This window comes from Rhinolophus hipposideros (genome assembly GCF_964194185.1).
Source record: "Rhinolophus hipposideros genome assembly, chromosome: 5".
Lineage (NCBI taxonomy): Eukaryota > Metazoa > Chordata > Mammalia > Chiroptera > Rhinolophidae > Rhinolophus > Rhinolophus hipposideros.
Window position 1 is genome coordinate 2,698,195 of NC_138051.1, and position 23,224 is coordinate 2,721,418.

The 23,224-nt window shown below is 44.1% G+C and overlaps 1 protein-coding gene across 3 annotated transcripts in view; it reads right to left on the reverse strand.

Annotated features, from left to right (window-relative positions):
- ARID3B (AT-rich interaction domain 3B) overlaps window positions 1–23,224 on the reverse strand; it is a 48,701-nt gene that overhangs the window by 15,285 nt on the left and 10,192 nt on the right. For all 3 annotated transcript variants that reach the window (XM_081047391.1, XM_081047390.1, XM_081047392.1), the window contains exons 3-4: window positions 4,802–4,873; window positions 4,531–4,603 (exon numbers count right to left, since the gene is read on the reverse strand). In XM_081047391.1, the coding sequence (XP_080903517.1) occupies window positions 4,531–4,603; window positions 4,802–4,873 (145 nt within the window). The remainder of the gene's footprint in view (window positions 1–4,530; window positions 4,604–4,801; window positions 4,874–23,224) is intronic.

Consider the following 23,224-nt stretch of genomic DNA (forward strand, 5'->3'; position numbering starts at 1 on the left):
CCTGTGCCCCCACCCCCACCCCACCCTGCCTTGACAGATGGCAGTCTCTGTGCCACTGTGAACTGTCACATCTGCCCTTCCCTGAGAAATGGGCCTTGCACAAAGAGTTCTACCCCATGTTAATCAGCGAGATGCTGTCAGGCCCTAGCGGATAGCCGCCTGTGGAGACAGGCTTAGAAGGGCTGAAGGAGAGACAAGGCTCGCCCACTGCCCAGTGAGAAATGCTGGAGTTGCTGGTGCTGGACCACATTGCACAACGGTGGTGCAGGACAGGGAAAGAGCACTGGTCTGGGGGTTGGGAAACCAAGTGCTAAGTCTGCTCTGTGGCCTCAGGTAAGTCACTTAACTTGGGGACTGATTCTTCATGGATAACTGACCACCTCTGCTTTCTCTAACCCCACAGAACTGGAGCTGTGGGGAGCAGCAGGTCAGATAATGGGTTGAAAGGGTTCTGTCCAGTGCATGGGATAATAGTAATACAAGCCACAGCAAACCATCCTCCTCCTCTTTGATGAGACCACACTTCCTTCTGTTTCACAGGCCTAGGGAACAAGAGAACAAGTTTTTCTTCTTCACTGATAAAGGAAGAATGGAATTGTTTATAAGCCTTAGTTTACTAGACTTCCAAATTAGCTCCTCCCCCCCATTTCCTCCTGGAAACCTACCAACCAGGGGATATTTCAGAAACCACCCACAGTGAGTTAAAAAACTATTCGGCTTTATTTTTGGCAAAGAAAACGTGTATTTTACACACACACGCATGAGTATGCAGAAAAGGAGAGCAAAAAGGAGCACCAGAGTTCTAAACAATCATTCTAGGGAAACATTTGGGGGAAGAGAATCAAGGCAACTTGTTTAATTCAATTTGGCTTCAGTCAGCAAAAGTAGAAGCACCTTATTCAGCAAGGAAAGTGGAGACATACTTGGTTTTCGGGTCTCTGCTTTGTTTTTTTACACCACTATTTTGATAGAAAATTGCTTAAGAAAAAAAGCTTTTCTTCTTTTGGTCACTGAATATGGCTCTTATCTATTAGTTTCTCAATCTTGCACACAAAACATAGAACTTGTAAGAAACTTCCAGATTGCCTCTGGAACCCTCTCATTTTAGAGATACACAAACTGTGGCCCCCAGAAAGGGAAGGATTTGCTCAAGATCAGGGAGAAGGGTAGGATGGTAGCCCTGGCTTCACACTTATCCATGTGGAGCTCTTTCCCCGACACATGCCTCTCAACAGGGCTGTTTCCTGGTGCAGGAGGCAGGCAGTGAGCCTGACTGGGCACCGTGCGGCCTCTTCTCAGGCTCCTTCTGGGGCAGGTTGCTCTGGTGGGGGAGGGGTCACCAGGGTACAAGTCACCGCAGTCTGGCCTAGAAACCAAGGTGCCAGGAGCTGAAAGGCCCATCTGTAGCAGTCAACTCACCCAAATGTGTTAACAAGCGAAAGAGGCAGCATGAAGCAGCGACAGCCTGGCCCCTCTCCCACTGGACGCCGTTTCATCACCTGCAGCTGCAGTCACCTGGGGCAGCCTGCTGGGTGCTGCCTCCTGGGAGCCCTGTCCACTTCCTCTGCGGGGCAGCCTGCTGTGTCAGCACCACTGGGCCCCACTCATGGTCCAGGTGGATGCCCCCAGGCCTCTCAAACTCGGCTGTTTTCAGTGGCTCCTGGGAAGTCTTCTGCTGGATGAGCGCCTGCCGAGGTCGGTGAGGCTTCTCCTTGGACCGAGCTAACAAGGTCTGGCTCCTGAGTGCCTCAGACACCCCAACTTGGGGGTGATAAATAGTCACAAGTATGTCTAGGGGCCCTTGGTCTCACCGCGCTGTGAAAAGCAGACAGCAAGCTTCATGGGGTTAAGGGGACACCCTGTTACCACCCTCTTGAACCACCCACCCTCATTCAGATCTGCCAGGGACATCACTGTGAATTTAAGGGAACAACTTCCACTCTGTCCCGCTGCCTTTGTCTCCCCTCTCCTGCCCGACTACACACGGTTTGCCATAGCAAGTGTCCTGCAGGCCCAGCTCTGGTGACACTCCCCGTAACTTCCATAACTCCGCTCTGGCCACAGGCAGGAGTGCTAACTTCTTGGCCCAAACTCTTCCCAGCCTGGTGGTAGCTGAGTCATGCAGGACACAAACAAGGCTTCTCCTAGCTGAACCCGCGCCAGTCACAGCCCTGAGCGGCCCCCCACTTCTGTGACACTGACATCGGGGGCTGCCGCTCTTGTCTGAGGCCTGCCCTGCACCCTAGCCCAGGATGGGGGCACTGGCAATGTGGTCTGACACAGACCTCGCTGCCCTCAGGCGCTGCTACCTGAGTGGGGGGAAGACGGTTTCCATAGAGTTTCTCTGCCAAGGAAATTTTAGATCTCCACTCTTTTCCGTCCTTCTACCGTGTAGTGGTTCTCAACGGGGGAGGAGGCAAGCGGGGGCAAGTGTGTCCCCTAGGGACATTTACAATACCTGGAGACAGGTTTGGTTATCACCACGGAGGGGGGACTGGGGATGATCCAGTCCCCAGAGTCAATATGCTAAGGCTGAGAAACCTCGTATTAGAGGAACGAGCCAAACTGCCTCAGCTGTTTCCCTTCCGGTGGTGATGCCAACAAATAGCGAAATCCCTAACCTAAGTGCTGAACACGGAGAGGGCTCACTCAGGCGTGAATACACCATCAGCGGACACACTAAAAGGGAGTCACTTGCTCCTGCTCTGGGTTCACCAAGAAATAACCAGAGGGCAGTCTGGCCGTCCCCAGCTGCTGTGGAGCAGCAGGAGACTGGACACACACTGCTGACCTCCAACTACTGCCTAACGAGGGCAGCTCGGCCTCCCTCCTCATGCAGCAAACAGCCTGAGCACCCCCATCTGGCCCTGGGCTAGCACTGGGGATGCAAAGAAATGACAAAGTGGCTGTCCTCAAGGAGCTCCCAGTCTAGTGGGGACACAGAGTCCTAAACAAACAATTATGGATCTTCACTCTTGGCTAGGCAGATACAACTTCCATTTTCCTTTAAAAAGCCTTCTGGGAAGGGATAAAAGCGATAAAGCAGAAAATAAAGCCATGGAGCTGCATCACTGATTAAAATCTATATTGCTATGGCAGCCCCTCTGAGGCGAGAGCAGCTCCTGGGCTTGTACCAGCTGGGCCTGTGGAGCTTGTAAATAATTAAAAGGTAATTGGAAGGGGAGACCAAAGTATTAAGTGGATTTCTCTCTCTCGGCAACCAGGACGTTTCATTGCTGCTAGTCACATTATCTTCTGGGATTATATTCTTGTTTTTCACTGACACACGCAGCTCCAGATAACAATAGGAGGAGTAAACTAATTAGGGCTCTGCCTAGACTGCTTTCATATGTTTGGAGATGGGGGGACACAGAGCCTTGACACTTTCGATTGCCTTGGTGAGCAAACAGGCAGTAATAAGCATACTACTAGGAAAGCAATACCTTTTGGAAGGGAAAGGGGAAGAAGGGGGAGAGATGGAGGAATGAGGGTGGGGGGGAGGCAGGCGGAGGCAGAGAGGGAGGGAGGGAGAAGAGGAGTTCACTCAGAATATTCAGCAACTAGGGCTGCCATTACAGGATAGGACAGCCTAGGAGAAGAGGGATGCCACACTGTCAGCCCTCCATGAAGGAGCTGACACAGAAACCAAGGTATGCATGAACAGATGAAAGCAGGGTCCTGGGAGGAGGCTGCTGGCAGCAGCTCTCCCCCGTGGCTCTGTCCTGATGACAGAGGTGAAGTTACACCGGTTGCTGAGGACCTTCTCCTAGGGAGGCGGGGTTCTGCCTGTGCTTTCAGAGGGCTGACCCAGCTGGGGGACCCGCTGCTATGACAGACTATAAAGCCAGGAAGCTGAGTCACTGGGCTCAAGGCCCAGTCATGCCATAGGCCAAAGTGGAGATGGTTAGGGGTGGGTGGGGGGAGTGAGAGGGAGAGGAAGGGGGAAGGTGCATTATAAAGCAGCCACCCATGTACCCTACAGTTAAACAGCAGGAATGTCCCCAACCAAGCCAGTGGATGCAAAAATCAAAGAGGCAATGGGTAAGAATAAAAGAGTTAGCCTTTCCTTTTATGGGTCATTTCAGAGCCTCCCAACAAATCCTGAGAAGTCTCTATTCTTTCATTGGCCTTTCTTGGTCTCTATAAGACTAGACGCATCAATAGGAAGCCCCACATACCAATTTAAGTGATGTCCAGGGGAAGCTATAAGGCTAAGAAAAAAAGTACATTTGAATTTGAAATGACTCCAGAGAACAGTTAATCAGAAGAGGGACACAAATAAGGCAAGCCCTAATTTGAATGGTCATTCCACTCATTTTCTGCCAAGGCCCTCTCTGCCCTCTTCAATCTGCTCGTCAGTGGTTCAGCTAAGTTCGGAACCAATCAAAGTCAGTGCCTCTTACCTTCTTGAGCAAAGATGCTGGCACTCTGCCGGGAGGTGTTACGCCAAAGTGTGACTTGCACACAGTAGGCACTCAATAAATATTCACAGACTCGAAATGATGAGTGGACTCATCAGCAGACACTCACCCCTCTTCTGCATAAAGACGAAGAGGTCGTCCAGGAACTCCTTCCTTTCCGGATCACTGTCCAGTTCATACAGCTGCAATCCCAATCCCCCCAGAAAAAAACACAATGAAAAATTCCGCCTTATGCAGGACGTCTCACACCAGAGACACACAACCATCTCAATGACTCCAGATGTGACTCACAGGCCACTGCTGCTCTATTCCTTGGGGATCAGACAAAATGACCCACCATAGAAGCGCCCCCTCGTCATCACAAAGGAAACATTACAGACCTTGGCAAAATCTCGCGAGATCTCTCTTGCCCGGCCGCCATCCGTATCATCACTCCAGGCCAAACCACCATTCTAAAGGGGAACAAAGCACAGAGTTCAGAGGGAGTGGGGGGCAAACACGAGAGGCAAGGCAATCATTCAGCGGGAGGGGAAGACCCTTAGCAACTGTGCTGCCAACTCACACTGCAAGTGGCTGCTCAGGTTGCTATCTCCGCCACCCTCTAGGGAGAGCTGGCTCTTTTCTGCTTATGGTTCCAAAACGAGGGGGGCAGGTGGAAGAATCAGCTCCATTTTTGAAGGAGGGTGGGCGTTACTTATACCTGAGACCCCTGGAAGAGGAGGACGACACAAAGGGAACCTGCTCATCCCCAGCGGCCCTTCCGGGAGCCACCACTCTGGGACGCACTACCATGTCCCGCCTGGTGCGTGTGTTTGTGTATTATACAGTCTGTTGTGAAGACAGCTCGCCTGGCTTTCCAGACAACACTCTCCGTGGGGGATAAGGGAGCAGAGGATGTAGGACACAGATCCGGAAGCTGTGGTCTCTCACCCCAGACTCACCACAAGAAGCCCCAGGTCTAGTGATCAGAACTCCCTAGTGCTATGAAAGCCCCCGGGGCCTGAGATTCTTCCCAAGCTACAGAGACTCTGCCACCAGGCTGAAGTTCATTTTCATTAGAGCAATAATGAAAACCTAATCCCAATTCGATTGATTAGGTTAAACCAACACCACTTAATGAAGGGAGGAAATGGTAACTATAAATACACCTTGAAATGTGCTTCCTACCTTTATTCAGTTGGTAACACTTATTCCTCCAATCAGGCATCGTCTTGTACGGGCGGCCTCCTCATCACCCTGGCCATGCTAAGTACTCTGGAAGCAATCTCGGCACGTTTGGAGCTTAGAATTTAAAGTATTATTTTGGAATTATCTGTGCTATAAGTAACTTGAGAACAAACGGGTCTTATTCATCTTTGTATCTCCAGCATAGAGCACACTGCCTGGCACTTATTAGGCCCCAGTGCAATGCCTGATGAACTATAATTACTGTTACAAAACATTAACTGGCTACTTGAACCAAAGGAGCACCTCCTCAAAAAAAAAAAAAATGCAAACACACATACCATACAGTAGAGTAAAACAGGCCCTCGGCTACTGGGGTATATAAAATGTCATAAAAAGTGCTGTCCACGCCTGTCCCACTGGTCAGTGGAGGACCCAGTGGATGGGATTGGATGCACTGAGCCCATCCTTCTCTCATTTCTCCCCTAGGACCACAGGTGCGTGCACGCACACGCGCGCACACACACGCAGGCACAAACCGCCCAGCTGGCTGGGGGTGTAAGAGGTTGGAGGGCATCTGGGCACGGGGAGCAGAGGTTTCTTGAGAGGACATTTTTTGGTCTGCACAGGGATCTCATGAAGAAACCATGCCAATGAAGTGAAAGCTTATTCCGTTCTCTTCCTCTTCTCCCTTTAAGAAAGCTTGCCTGAAAGCATATCATATCAGTTACATTTATTTGGGGGCCATCCTTTGATTCACTTACTCAAAGTGGGCTCTGAGATGCAGACCCACTTTCTGACAGCAGCAATCTAGCACACAGGGAGGTAAGCATAACCAAGAAGTGACACCCTGTCAGCTGACATGAAACAGGCTACACTAAATAGTTTCCCTGCTTATCCAGTAAAAGCCTCGTATAAGGAAGTGCTCAGTAAACGCTCTCTGACTATGTGCTCACCACCCCCCCCCCCACCAGGCAGGTGCTGCACAAATCACCCTGCAGCAAGCACCTTCAGCTCAGGGAGGCCAACAACCAAGGGGGTGGAACACTATTTAAAAAAAACACAGCTGAAACTCACCCCACACTGTAATTACAGTCAACAGAAATCGGGTGTCATCTGGTGGCAGCTAGGACAACGAATAACCAAGATGAATCATGCCTGTCAGGTCAGCAAAACCAGACAGCTCCAGTCCCCCTTCAAAGCATGCAGTAGGCTGCCCTAATGCCGTGATTTCGTTTGCGCCACTCATTCCTGCTGGCAAGTCAATTATCCCCGGATCCCCTATCAGCTGAAAGGCATTTAATGCGGGACCACTGCCGCCTCTGTTATGTCAGCTGTTTACTGTGGTGGCTCAATTCCCAACTCTCTCTAGCTGGAGATCTGAAGCTGGTTCTGTTCACTGGAGGATTCTTTCTGTCAGTTCCCCAGAGAGACGAAAACACAGTTTTGTTTGCTAATTACAGTAACTTCCAGCTCTCTCAGTGCTTACTCAGAAACTATTTAACACTCAGCTAGGTGGAGAGGACAGAATCCACAACCTAGAATCTCAGACAGGGTTTTCCACAGCAGGGGAGGAGTGTAAACAAGCACACCAGTGCAGCTATTGTGTGACTACGTGTGAAAATAAACACCCAAGTGCGAGAGCTGAGAGCTCAGCTCTGGGAACAGAGAATGCCTTGTAGGATGGGGGCTGGGGCTCAGCATGGCCCCCACGCTTTCTCCAGCTGTGCCAACCCACCACGGAACCAACCCACCAGGGAACCGGAACGGAACCAAGCAGTAGGATGGTCAGAACTTGCACTATGGCCACCAAGTGCGAACCACTTAGCTTAAAAACCTGCTGAGTGATAGCAGTTTAGCCTGCAACATCCCTAGTTCAATGACCAGAAAGGACAGGGAGACCTGCCGAAACAGGACAGAAATGGGACACTAAATTCTTTGAGCAATCCCACTGTTTGACCCATTCCAGATAGGAAGGTCAGTTACTATTTAAAAACAACACGGGGAAAACAGTTGCCGCGAGTGGAGATGCTTCCTGCTGTCCAGTTCCAAGGCAAGGAGGGTCCCTTACTTAAGTTAAAATACTCAGTTGGGGCCGACAGGGAAATGTCCACTTTCTTCGCGTTATTCTTAGTTTTGGGGCAGTTAAGCTTTGACCCTGCTTCACAGGATTTTCTGGCTCAGGTAAGAGTAACTCTTGAACCCTGCCTGCCCTTCACAGTGCAGCTGGAATGCTGTTTCCTCCATGAAGCCTCCACCTCTGCCCAGCAGGCAGAATTAACACCTTGCTCCACTGGGCTGTCACTCGGGATCTGGTGACTTCTGCCCGTGTCCTCAGTCTGTAAGCATCCTGTCAGGGGTTCCCCCATCCCTAGCCCATGGAAAGCACTGACACATCTGCCGCAAGACAGGGATGGGCTCCCCCACGGGGCCTCCAACCCCACAATTCTGTTCTCCCCTCCTCCTTTAACTGGGAGGGTTACAGGCTCCAGCTGTTATTTTCTTGGTTCTTAACTCTGATCAACTGCAGCAAAACACGGCTCACTTACGCAATTCAAGTTTGCGGGCAGGGGGTTTCCTGGCCTGTCAACAGGGTGTGGATGTGACTGCTGGAAAGTTAGCAGCCCAGAAATGATTTTTTCTGGGATGCTGAGTTGGCTGACTAAGACCCTAGAGTGGAGGAAAGCAGGGAGCAGTAGAGGCGAGTATGCCAAACAGTCAAAAGAGCCAGCTCCACAGTTTAGGGATCAAGAGGGGTCCCTGAGAAAGGCATTCCAGTTGAAGGGTCACTGCATGCAAGTCTAATGGCCAGGGGAACAGGCAGTAGGCAGTGTCCAACCGCCCAGAATGTGTGCAGGAGTTAACAGTAGCGAGCGGTCACTTACTGCCATTTACGAGCTTCTCAGCCTCTCCCGCTTGAGACCGCTCTTCTCTTAACAGCTTTGATCTCACCAGGAGTTCACAGGAAACTGACAGTTTGTTCCCAAATACCCAACCACGTCTAGCTTTGGCTATTTATTATACCCACATTGGGCTCATTTTCCCCAGGGAAGCCACAGAGCATTGTGCCTTTAAATTTCTCAAAAATGGTGGTGAAAGGAGAAAAGGGAAGCAGGAAGTTAGTGTTTGTGCATTTTCTGTGCAGCAAAGGCTGTGCCAGGAGCTCAACAGAGTATTTTCTTACTTAATTCTACAATGTGGAGGTAGTGATTTTAGAGATGGGAAAACAATGACTCAAAAAGCTCCCGTAACTTGCCCGGGTTCTCAGAGCGTCCAAGCAGCCGCTTCAGCATTTCAAGCCAGGCCTGCCTGGCTCTGTTACACCATGCTGCCTCGTGGGGAAAGAACAGTAGAGAGCGTTCTGGCTGGGGACACCAGGAAGGGACAGAGGGAGGAAAAGAAGAAAGAAGAAAATCCTATGTCCATAGAACTCCTACAATGCCATCACTGGCCTGGGTGGCTCCTGTCGGCGGGAGACTCTCTAGTCCTAAATCATCTCATTGGCTTCATCGGGGCAGTGGAGCCAACCAGAAAAATCAGCCCACACACACTCGCTCAGGAAATTCCTCAGTGTACTGGAGTATAAACTCCTAACCTGTATCACTAACTCCAAAACAGAACAACCTGAGTAGGATGGGCCCCCGCCTTCCCCAGGGGACAGGGGAGAGACACGCGGGTTACACCTCTGGGGGGACCAGAGAATATGGCACCTAGCTCGTGACATGCACATAAAAGGCCTTCAAAGTACAAGAATCAAAGTCTAAGCTGCTACTCAGTTACAACAGTGCTCCCTCAACACCTCAGCCTGGAAGATGGAAAAGACAGGGGAAATGGATCCACTATCTTTGAAAATCTAAAAGGCTGCCCTGTGCAAGAGGAAGCAGAGGGTTTCTTTTGTTCTGGTTTTTGTTTTTGTTTTTCTCTAAAGCCCTGGAGGGCAGAACTAGAGTCCTTGGGCAGAAGTTACCAAGAAGATGTCAGGCCAACAGAAGGACTTTACTAACCATCAGAACTGCCCGGTAGTGGAGTGGGCCTTCTCTGGGGGTGGGCAGCTTCCTGTCCCCAGATGACCATCTGTCTGTAGTGGCGTGTGTGGGATCCACCATGAGACAGTGCTGGACAAGAGGGCGTCCGGTAGGACAAAGCCACTCAGCACTGCTTTCCCCAGGACGCAGCCAGTGGAGCACTGAGCAAGCTGCCGAGGAGCGAAATGCCCTGCCCGCGGAGTCGGAAAAACAAGCTGAGCACACACACAGCATTTAACAGAGCAAGGCAACAAGTACCGAAACAAAGTGCCCAGGAGGGGGTGGGGGGATCCGAGGGAGGAAGCTGGCCTGGAAGAACGGGTTGAGGGGAGTTTGCAGTTTAAATGAGTGCCGGAGTGCAGGATAAACAAGGTATGTTTTGGCAGGGGGATCAAGGGTGAGCAGCTAAGGTGGCAACAGGCTGTGAAATGCCTTGAATACCAGGAGGAAATTGAAACTGAACTGTGAACAGTGAGGAGGCAGTGGATGTTTTCTCAACAGCAAAACAAATGATTAAAACAGCATTTTAGGTTATTTCAATAATGCATTTTTGTTGGAAAAATATATATACACATACAAATGTATGAAGACACCTAACTGAATTGGATTATGGGGGATTTTCACTTTTCGATTTTTTTCATTATATTCATTAATGTACCAACATTTGATTACCTAGGATACACCAGACACTGTGAAAGGTTCTGAGGGAAAAGGAACAAGGCAGGTAAGAGTATCTGGCCTCATGGAGCTTAAAGTTTAATGGAGAGAATTAAAAAATAGTTTACTTTTTCTAGATTCACTTTTGAATCATTTGTCAAGACCCATCACTTGCTCTCCCCAACAAGGAAAGCCGGGATCACACTGAAATTGTCTTTAGCGAACTGACATCTTCACAAAATTGAGTCTTTCAAGTAACACAGTAGTGTGACTCTTCATTTAAAAACTATCTTTAATGCCCCTCAGTAATGACTTACAATGTCAACATATTACTTTTGTAAACAGTACTGAAGATTTGAGAGGGAAAGCCAGCCTACACTGAGTCTGGGTGGAGGGCAGGGGCAGCAAACCAGGGAGAAACGACTGTCTTAAGACGCAACTAAGTCTGAGGGCATGACAGAAAAAAAGAAAAATGGATCTGAATCTTATGAGAAAGGTATGTTCTGATGGGAACGGACAGACACTGGGCAGGGGACAGAGCAGGAAGGAAGCCTTTGAGCACTAATGAAAATAGACCACGGTCTCTGGGGGTGTGTGGGGGGTGGGGCAGGTGACAAGACCAATCCCAGAGCCCTGGAGGAAGCCAGGTTATGGCATCTGGCAAGAGCAGGAGCCAAAGGCTTATTGCCAACCTTCCAATGAGGAAGGAGAAAGGGAGAAATTTAACCAGTGTCTCCTGACCCAAGAAGGCTGCCTTCAGCCTTTCTTTTTTACTGGGATTTGAAAAAAAAAAAAGAAAGAAAAAAAAAAGGCCGACCAGACCACGCCTCTAAGATCTTAGGAGCCAGCAGCACATTCCTTAGAGCTGTACCTCCCCAGAGACAGAAGCCCTGACTTTAAAAGCAATTAAGTATCTAGGCTATTTTAGGATTACGCTTGGCCACCTGGAATATCTTATTAAAGCAAAGCTCAGATGTCCAAAGCAATTTCAGTCCCCATTGCTCACTCCTCCCCAGGGCCAGAGTTAACCCTTTCCTCAGGCTTCAAGTGTGGAGGCTCAGCTACCAACTGTCCGGTGGACTCCCAGTATTCTGAAACCTCGAGGAGCCTGTCCTGGCCCTGGACAACTTTTACAGAGATTCCTGAGTGTTCTCTGAGGGCACAGACAGTAATGTGGCCTGTCGACTCCCTATCATCTAACAGATTCTGGACGCCGCGGTCAAGGACCCGGGCAAGTTCCTAGGACTGAACCTCAAAGTTGTCTTGAGTGAAATCACGGGACTTCGCAGGGGCTCCCAAGCTCATGGATACCAATTATTTTGAAATACAAACTGGAACTAAAGTGTTTGGGCTAAACACTGCTGTCCTTGGTACTGTAGGTTTTACCTAAGCAATGCCTAACCACCTTCCCTTTGGCTAGACCAGCGGTTGTGCAGGTACTGTGTGAACCACACTTGGGGCTGCCCCACTGCTGGCTGGTTGGTGATGCTGTAATGTTAAAATCCAATTTCCAGATCTCGGCAGGAAGAAAAGGAAAACACCTTTACCCTTCCCACCCCCATTGTAAGTGATTCCAGGAGCTAACGAGACGTGCACAAGGAGGTAATGGGCAGGATTCTAGGAGAATCCTAGGAGGAGAGGGGAGCCCCAGGAAGTAAAACAGATCCTGGTATAAGCAACGCTGTTGGACTACAAAACCCTCCTGATAAGATCAGGATTATTGCTCTTAACGAAATCGCTCCAGCCTTGGAAACACCAGAGTTATAATTATCAGGTGCACACCTTCCGCTGTCAGGTAACCTTAGTAGGAACCGGAAAGCGCCTTCCCACCTCTTACCAGCAACAAAGATCAATTCAAACCCGGTGGCTTGGAAAAAGAGCTAAGGGCCACTTTTCTGATTAAGCAGACCTGAGGAGGGTGGGGGAGGGGAGAGGGCGCAGTCCTACCTGCCCACGTGGGCACACAATCACTCCGTGCACTGACAAGACGACTGCCCAGCAATGGGCTGTTCCTGCAAAAGAAGAGCTGAAAGGCGGGCTGGCGACGAGGACGCCTCTATGCCACAGGCTGAACTGGGCCAGCCAAGTCCAAGTCCAAGAGCCACAGGAAAGTCCCAGCTCCCTTTCGCTGAAAAATCTGGGTTGGCAGCACTGCCTGCTCGCCCCTGGGAGCGACCTCGCAGCTGCGCTTCCACAATGGCTGCTGACATACAGTCACACCACAGGCTCCGGAAGGCAGAGGTGGAGGCTGGGCAGAGCAACACCTCACCTGACAGGAGGAAGCTGACACCTGAAGAGGCCAGGAAAGCCGCCTCACGTCAAGGCTTCAGAAAAGTTACACAGAACTCCTGTTTTCAAACTACTACGTATTTTAAATGTACGGGAAGAATACTTTTTTTTTTTCCTTTCTTTTTTTTTTCTTCATTTTTTTTTTAAATTAATTTTATTTGGGTGACAATTGTTAGTAAATTTACATAGATTTCAGGTGTACAATTCTGTATTACATCGTCTATAAATCCCATTGTGTGTTCACCACCCAGAGTCAGTTCTCCTTCCATCACCATATATTTGATCCCCAGAATACTTTTTTTTTTAATGCTATTATGAATTATTTCTTAAAGTTAAAAAACATCCCTCTTTCATTTCCAAGTTTGGGATTCCACAGGTCTCCTCTGGCAGAATAAGAACACAGTTGCACTTTGTGTTTAACTCAGACAACTTACGTCATGCAGAGCTTCTCCTAGGGCTTCTCCCAGCCCACATCCCGGTCTGGGGTGGGACCAGGTCCACATGGCCCAGCTGACGCCAGCTGCCCCTGTGCTGCCTGCCACCTCTGTCTCCCAGGCTATGAGCTTCTCCTACAGGGGCAGTGCCTTACTCCTCTGTGCGCTTGTGTAGCCAGCACAGGGCCTGCTAGATGGGGGCGGGGGGGGGGCTCAAATGAATGTCAGGAACCGAAGATGAAACCCAGGAGAATCACCGCAGGCTAAGTGATAAATTTGGGGGAAAAGTACATAATTAAAAGAAGGTGAGCTTCAAGTTCTAAAGCACAAATCCATAAAAGGGATCTAGAACAAAATATAAAGCATTTCCTAAAGATAGCAGTTTATTTTAAGATTCAAGAGGGTAAAAGGAATGTGTGTTAAAAAAAGTTCATTCTTCAGATGTAAAATTAGCAAAACTTTAAAAAATGATAATATTCAATGATAACAAGTGTTGGGGCGATGGGATCTCCTATGTTCCCATAATGGAAATATAAAAATGTCATGACCTTTCCAGAAGAACATCACAATAGAAACAGCAGCAGCAGCAACAACTAATGATGATTGAGTACTTATTATGTACTGGGCCCCGTTCCAGTATTTTATGTGTGTTAAACATTTAAACCTCAGCACCACGCTCTGAGGTAGGTATTATTATTACCCCCATTTTTCAGATGAGAAAACCAAGGTACAATGTGCCTCGCAAACAGTGACTTGCAAGAAGAAGGACGCAAAGTGACCAAACAGTGGAGCCTGGACCAGGCAGCGCAGCTTCAAGCCGCTGTCTGTAACTGCCTCCCATCCTTAGTCTCCTCCTGATCTTGTAATTCTGGTCTATGAATCTACCCTAAGGAAATTACTAGAAATACGGTTCAATTTTATTTATAACAGTAAAAATTTAGAAATAGCCTAAAGTTCTGACATTGAAGGAATAGGCAACACATTAAGATGCTATCCATTTGATAGAATTAAAATAATACTGCTTTTTAAAAATGTTCAATCCCTGCTTTCCATTACTTCAAGAGAGAGTAAAGGGCTACATAAAAAAATACAACTACAAAATAATAAGAATTGAAAAAAAACAATGCTGGAGAAAGGAGGGCGTTTTTAAGTACGACAGCAACCACAAAGGGAAAGAGCAATAGATTCAACTACATCAAAATTTCAACTCCTACCTGACAAAGAACTACAAATCAAGTTGAAAGACCAATAACTGTGAAAATACTACCGTGTTTTCCCGAAAATAAGACCTAGCCGGACAATCAGCTCTAATGTGTCTTTCGGAGCAAAAATTAATATAAGACCTGGTCTTATTTTAAGACCAGGTATAATGTAATGTAATATAATATAGTAAATATAATATAATGTAAATAATAAATATAATTAATATAATATAATACAATATAATATAATATAAGACCGGGTCTTATATTAATTTTTGCTCCAAAAGACGCATTAGAGTTGATTGTCCAGCTAGGTCTTATTTTCGGGGAAACATGGTAAAAACCTAAAGACAAGGGCCTATGCACAAGAGCTACTACAGATCAGTACGAAAAAGTTAACAGCATTGAAAAATGAGGAAAGGCAACAGGAACACAGCATACCAAAACTCATGGGATACAGCAAAAGCAGCGCTGAGAGGGAAGAGTACAGCGATAAACACATACATTACAAGATCTCAAGTAAACTACCTAACACTACACCTCAAGGAACTAGAAAAAGAACAACAAACTAAGCCCAAAGTTAGCAGAAGGAAGGAAATAAAGATTAGAGCAGAAATGAACAAAACAATAGAAAAACATCAACAAAACTACAGTTGGTTTTTTGGAAAAGATCAACAAAATCGACATTTTGCTAAACTAAGAAAAAAAGAGAAGTCTCAAATATAAAGTCAAAAACGAAAGAGGATACACTACGATTGCCACAGAAATAAAAAGGACCACAAGAGACCATACGAACAATTAGACACCAACAAATTGAATAACCTAGAAGAAATGGATCAAGTCCTAGAACATGACAACCTACCAAGACTGAGTCATGAAAAAATGGAAATCTGAGCAGACCTATAATTGGTAAGGAGACTGAATCAGTAATCAAAAAATCTCCCAATAAAATAAAACTCAGGGGAGCGGATGGGTGGCTCAGTTGGTTAGAGCGCGAGCTCTGGGCAACAGGGCTGCTGGTTCGATTCCCACATGGGCCAGCGAGCTGCGCCCTCTGCAACTAGAATGAAGTAAATGAGCTGCTGCTCAGCTCCTGGTGGCCAGATGGCTCAGTTGGTTGAAGCGTGGGCTCTCAACCACAAGGCTGCTGGTTCGACTCCTCCACTCCCTCCAAGGGATGGTGGGCAGCGCCCCCTGCAACTAACCACGGGGACTGGACCTGGAGCTGAGCTGCGCCCTCCACCACTAAGACTGAAAGGACAACAACTTGACTTGGAAAAAATCCCGGAAGTACACACTGTTCCCCAATAAAGTCTTATTCCCCTTCCCCAATAAAATCTAAAACAAACAAACAAACAAAAACCCCAAACAAACCCAGGGCCAGATGGCTGCACAGGTGAATTCTACAAAATATTTGAAGAAGAATTAATACCAATCCTTCCCAAACTCATTTTTCTGAAGCCAGCATTACTGTGATGTAAAAGCCAGAAAAGGACACTACAAGAAAATGACCGGATGAATACAGATGCAAAATCCTTAATAAAGTACTAGTAAACCACACTGTAACACATTAAAAGGCTCGAACACCATGATCAAGTGGGACTTATGCCTGGGATGCAAGAACGATCCAACGTACGTTATACACCACATCAACAAAATGAAGGATAAACATCATGATTATCCCAATAGATACAGAAAAAAATATGACATAATGTAATCTTCTTTCATGACAAAAAATACTCAACAAATGAGGAATATAAGGGAAATAACCCTCCACATTACAAAGGCAACATATGAAAAGCCCACAGCTAACCTCATACTCAATGGTGAAAAACTAAAGCTCTTGTTTCCTCTTACCACTCCTATCTAACACGTATAGAAGTTCTAACCAGAGCAATTAGGTAAGAATAGAAATGCAAGGCATCCAAATCGGAAAGGAAAAAGTAAAATTATCTCTATTCCCAAATGATATGATCTTATATGTAGCAAACTCTAAAGATTCCACAAAAAACTTTGTTAGAATAAATGAATTCTGGAAACCTGCAGGACACAAAATCAACATACGAAAATCACCTCTGTTTGTATACACTAACAAGAAACAGAGAAGGAAACTAAGAAAAACAATCCCATTTATAATAGCATGAAACAGAATAAAATACATAGAAATAAACCTAACCAAGGAGACGAAAGACTTGTAACACTGAAAACTGCAAAACATTGCTGAAAGAAATTAAAGACATGGATAAAAAAAAGACATCCGTGTTTATGGATTGGAAGAGTTAATATTGTTAGAATGTCCACACTACCCCAAGCTATCTACAGATTCAATACAATCCCTATCAAAAATCCCAATGGCATTTTTTAACAGAAACAGAAAAATCCAATTAATTGTAAAATTCATATAGAACACAAAGGACCCCGAATAGCCAAAACAATCTTGAAGAAAGATGAACAAAGCTGAAGCCTCACAATTCCTGATTTAAAAACATAATACAAAGCTACAGTAACCAAAAATATGGTACTGATATAAAGACAGACATATAGACCAATGGAACAGAATACAGAGCCCAGAAATAAACCCACACACATACAGTCAACTGATCTTTAGTAGAGAGCCAACAATATATACAATGGAGAAAGGATAGTCTCTTCAACAAATGATGTTGGTAAAACTGGATCTCTATGTGCAAAAGAATAAAATTGGATCCTTACCTTACACCATACATAAAAATCAACTCAAAATGGTTTAAAGATGTAAATATAATACCCGAAACTGTAAAGCTCCTAGAAGAAAGCATATGGTATAAGCTTCATGACATTAGTCTTGGCAATGATTTCTGGGATATGACATCAAAAAACACAGACAACGAAAGCAAACAACAGACAAACGGGATAAACTAAAACGTTTCTGCACAGTAAAGGAATCAATCAACAGAATGAAAAGGAAACCTACAGAATGCGAGAAAATACTTGGAAACCATGTATCTGAACAGGGATTAATATCCAAAAGCTATAAGGAACGCCTACAACTTAATAGCAACTTACTATAAAATGCTTAGTATCACTAGTCATCAAGGAAACTCAAATGAAAGCCACATGAGGTATCACCTCACATGTGTTAGGATGGCCATTATAAAAACAACAAAAGACAGAAAATAAGTGTGGGAGAGGTTGTAGAGAAACTGGAATCCTTGAGCACTGTTGGTGGGAATGTAAAGCGGTAGAGCAGATATGGCGAACAGTATGGAGGTTTCTGAAAAAACAAAAAACAGAACTATCATATGATCCGGCAATCCCACTTCTAGATATTTATCCATAAGAACTGAACTAAGGATCTTGAAGAGATATCTGCACACCATGTTCTCTGGAGTGTTGCTCACAATAACCAACATACGAAAGCACCCGAAGTGCCCCCGATGAAGGAACGGAGAAAGCAAACAACGTATGTACACACAGTGGAATACTATTCAGTCATTAAAAAGGAGATCCTGAAATATGTGAGAACACGGATGAACCTGCAGGACATTATGCCAAATAATTTAAATATTTAAACAAAAATATAAATAAACGTAAAGTGAAATAAGCTAGTCATAGGCAAAAAGTTCTAGAGAGCTTCTATACGACATTGTGCTTACAGTTAGCAACATGTACTGTACACTTAAAAATCTGTTAAGAGAGTATATATACCCCATGTGTTTTTTACAATAAAAAAGAAGGGAAAACAGACAAAAGCTACAAGCAGCTAAGGCACAGAACAAAAAAGGCAAGTAAACATATGAAAAGATAGTAATATGATGATACAGCAAAATTCAACCTTTAGAATGATCTATCCTACCAGAGAAATAGAGACAAAAAGGCACAGAGTTGCACAGCACCTACAAAGAGAGTCTGTATTTATGCTACACATACACGTACTCTCACACATTCTGTGACTGCACGCTTAAATAAGTAAACACACACAAACAACCCTAAAAGCTGATTCATGCCTAACTGGCTTCGTCTGCGCAAGGGAGTAGAGGGAGGGAGCAGGCCAGAGGACAGTAGGGTGTATTTTCAAAACTATACATTGTGACGCTGTACTTTCCTGCACTGTTTCCATTTTTCATGAGCATCTAATTCACATTACTTATGTGATTTACAGACAAGTGATTCTAAAAACATTAATAAACAGATCTTTATGAACATGGAACATGGATGGATAGCTATAACTGAGTAAAAAGACTAGTTGTAGACTAGTATGTAGCGTTCCTATTTTTGTTAAAAACAAACAATACATCTTTTTGAAGAGAAAGAGCTCTGAAAAGGTTTAGAGCAAATTGTTAACAATGACTGATGGAAGGAGAGGCTTTACTTTATACATTTCTACATTTCTAAAATTATTTGACTCAATATAACTTCTATAATATGTTTTTTAAAAGTTAAACTACTTTAAAATAAATTTTAATGACAAAAATTGCTTATAGTCTCTTAAATGATAAAAGTTGGACACAAAAAATAAAAAATATGCCTGTAATAGACATTTTTCAAGAAACACAAAGGGAATACAAGAAAATGTTTACAGTTAAATCTAAGTTACAATTATATATCTTCCTTACAAATTTTTATATTTTCCGTATTTTCTAAAAGGCCTGAAATTATTTTGACAATGAGAAAAAAATGAAACCATTGAGAAAAAGATCGCCCTTGCCCTGCTCTCACCGGAGTGGGGCGAGAGGGTGCCTGGGATGTACGGAGGCTGAAACCAAATGGCCTGCGTTCATCGCCCAGCTTTCTGTGAGCGCAAGCAGAGCACTGAACCCTCCTTTCCTCATCTGTAAAAGAACAGAAACATGGAAGGGGGATGAATATCAGGGCCTGCCTCACATCACTTAGTAAAATCAGGCAAGTACCCTGTTTCCCCAAAAATAAGACCTAGCCGGATCATCAGCTCTAAGGTATCTTTTGGAGCAAAAATTAATATAAGACCCGATATTATATTATGTCATATTATATTACATTATATTATGTTATATAAGACCTGGTCTTATGTTATAGTCAAATAAGACCAGATCTTATATTAATTTTTGCTCCAAAAGACACATTAGAGCTGACTGTCTGGCTAGGTCGTATTTTCGGGAATCATGGTAAGTATCTGGCACACGAGAGGTCAAAAAAGTCTAAGCTACTAAAAATCAAAGACAAAGAAGCAAAAAACACCCACGAATGAGGATAATCTGAAGTGGAGGTCCTCTACCACTGCCCTCTGTCCCTCTCTAAAGAAAACCTCACTTAGAAATGCTAGAAAAAATTTAACACTCCACACCTCCTAAGCTTGAAACCAAGAAAAAAAAGCAGAGTCCAAAGTGCCACAAACAAAAAGAAGGGGATCAGCAAGCAGTGAGAGGCACTGAAGATGAAGGGCTCCAGGGAAAATAGGACCTGGTTAGAGGACTCAAGGGCTGCGGGCTGGGGATTTACCCACCCTGAAAGAGAGGAGTCTGGGCTGCAGGTTTGCGTCCCAGGAACCAGAACTGACATAAATGCAGAAAGCCAGAGGTCCTAAAGGACTACACTCCCATCCCCTATGAACTGGGGCCTAGAAAAACTGCCCACCAGTCTGCAAAAGCAGCCAGGAACCATGCCATCTGTGAAAGCCCTCACAGAAAAAGAGGGCCCTTCGAAACGGAAACCCAGGCTCTCACCAGGCACAGATGTAGACCCCAAATTCACATTACCCAAACCAATGACAACCAGCTAAACTTGTAGGGCCCTAGCAGACGAGAAAACAAAACTTCCCGTAGGAATGCTTCTGTAATACAAAGCACATGGGACTCCCATGGAAACAAATCCCAACTCAAAATGAACTTACATGGGGTGGAAAAAACAAAAACAAACCACAAGAGGAAATAAACCATCATAAGGGAGAGTAACATGACATAAGGAGAACTTGCACCCTAAGAATTAGAGATAACAACAGAATAATCTGAAAGCATCTTTATAATCAGCATGTTTAAAGAATAGCAGTGTGTTGGTAATTGTTGAAAGCTGGGTAAAGGACACAGATGGTTCATTATCATTCTCTCTTTTGTGTGTTTGAGATTTCCATAATAAAAAATTTCAACAATTCCACAAAAAATACTTTTTAGAAAGTTAAAGATGTTCAAAGAGCTAAAGAAAGGAATAGAAGAACCAGGAGGTAAGAACAGGCAAATTTTGGAAGTCAAAAAATGTATAAAAATTAAACACAATATTAAGATAAAACAATTTTTAGACGTCTTATAAAGTAGAATAGACAGAATTGAAGAGAGAGAATTAGAAATTAGAAAACCAGAATGTGAAAATATTCCAGAATGCAGGAGAATGACAAATAAGGTTATAAAAGAAAAGCTACATAGGAGACTAAACAAGAGGTTCAAATACTTAGAGAACTGGTCAAGAAAAAACTAGCAGCCAAGAATCCCCCCAGCCCCTAAAACACATATTAAGGTTGAAGGAGCAGACCAAGGCCCAAGTGGGATAAATAAAATTAAGTCCAAATCTAGAAAACTGCAGTACAAGGGCACAACAGCAGTGTCAAAAAGAAAGTTTTAAAGCTCCAAGAGAAAGATTCACAAAGGTGACAATTAGACTGATAACAGATTTCTCAACAGCAAAAATAGTTGCTGGAGACAATGGAATCTTTTCATCAAAGTGTTAAGAAAAATAATGGTCAATCTAGAATCTATAGCCATGAACAATTGTATAAGAGTAAGGTCAGGGGCGACCGGAAGGCTCAGGTGGTTAGAGCGCAAGTTCTGAACAACAGGGTTGCTGGTTCGATTCCCACCTGGGCCAGTGAGCTGCGCCTTCCACAATTAGATTGAAGACAATGAGCTGCCACTGAACTTCTGGAGGGGCAGCTGGATGGCTCAGTTGGTTAGAGTGCAGGTTCTCAACAAGGCTGCCGATTCAATTCCCACATGGGATGGTGGGCTGTGCCCCCTGAAACAAGACTGCAAATGGCTACTGGACTTGGAGCTGACCTGCGCCCTCCACAGCTAGATTGAAGGACAACGACCTGGAGTTGATGGCCCCTGGAGAAACACACTGTTCCCCAATAGTCCCCAATAAAATAAAATAAAAAAAGAATAAGGTCAAAATAAACATATAAATTTAAAAATCTTTGTCCAGACATACCACAATTGAGTTTACTATATGCAAATCTCTGCTAAAAGAGTTATTAAAAAAGGGAAAAGAAGACCGAACTCAAAGGGAAAGAGTGGGATATAAGAAGTAATGGTGAGAAAAGAAATGTATAACCTTCTTCGGAAGTCTAAATAAATATTGACTGGTAGGGGGGAAAAACTAATTTGGGGGAGGAGTGAAAAGAAATGGAACTAAAATACTGGCCAAATAAACTGGAAGATAGGAATGGGAAGGCAGAAGTTAAAACTAGAATTTCTAAGGTCCTAGCATTGTTTGAAAGTAATGTATAATAAAAAGTCAAGAATACAAATTAAAATCTAAAAGTAACCAAGAAAAGAATAGAAACAGAAAGTATAACTACTAAATTGGTGGAAGAGATAAAGAATGAATAAAGAAAATTCAATTAAATGAACAAAAGACAGGAAAGGAGAAAACAAGAAGCAAAGAAAAAGAATAGTTAAACCAAAAATCAAAATTTAGAGGGCACAAATAAGTCCAAATATATCACCAATCCTAATAACTACCTGGATTACATTAACCTAATAAAAAAAGATAGATTACAGGTCTTTTAAATGTGGTTTCAAAACATAAAGAATGGAAGGTGTAATTTTTTTAAAAAGTATTAACATACTAATACTAATAAAAAGAAAGCCAGTCTTACACCAAAATATTTTGGATTCACCTCTCTCTGAAATGATCACACAAACGAAACTTAGTAAGGATAAAGAAGATCTGACCAACAATAAGCTTGATCCAATAGATATATAACCCCACATTTATCAAATAAAGAGTATACATTCTTTCTAAGCAGATTTTACAGAAGCTGACCATATACAAGGCCAACACAAAGAATACTGTAACAGATTCCAGAAAATTGACATCATACTAGTTCTCTAACCACAATGGTTAGAGCTTAATTATAAACTATAAATTAATGTTTTAAAAAAAGATAAACAGCACATACCTGGAAACTAAAAACACTCTTGACCCACCCATTAGTTAAAGAAGCAATCACAACTGAAATTAAGAAATGTTTAGTACTAACCAATGAAAAGCATTACATATCAAAACTCACGAGATACAGCAAAAGTTCGACCTTGACAAAAACCTACAACTTCAAATGCATTTATCAAGTAACAAGAATTTCAGATAACTAAATTAAACAAATTTAGTTAAACAAATAACTAAATAGGCTTAAAAATAGAATACACACACGGTACTAGCACAAATTAGGAAACCTACACACGGTACTAGCACAAATTAGGAAACCTAATAATTGGATCTTACCAAGGTCAAGTCTGAGTTGTGATAGTATACTATAGTTTTATAAAATGTTACCACTGAGGGAAATGCGCCAGGTGTACAGGGGTCTCTCTGAATTATTTCCTACAACAGCACCTGAATATACAATGATCTTCAATGAAAATTTCAACTTCAAAAAAACAAGAACAAAAAGACCAACACGAACAAAATCCCCAACACTAACACCACCAAATGCTGGCACTGAAGTTGAGTAACAGGAATTCTGTTTCACTGTTAGTGGGAATGCAAAATGTTAGTCACTTTGGAAGACAGTTTGGTAGTTTCTTACAAAACTAAACATACTCTTACCACATAATCCAGCAATCGTGCTGCTCGGTATTTATCAAAGGAGTTGAAAACTTATGTTTACACAAAAACTTATATACAGATGTTTATCGCAGCTTTATTTATACTTCTTGACAAAACTTGGAAGCGAGTAACAAAGACTTCCTTCAGTAGCTGAACGGATAAACTGTGGTACATCCGCATAATGGAATATGATTAAGCCCTAAGAAGAAATGAGCTATCAAGCCATGAAAAGGCATGAAGGAACCTTAAGTGCACAT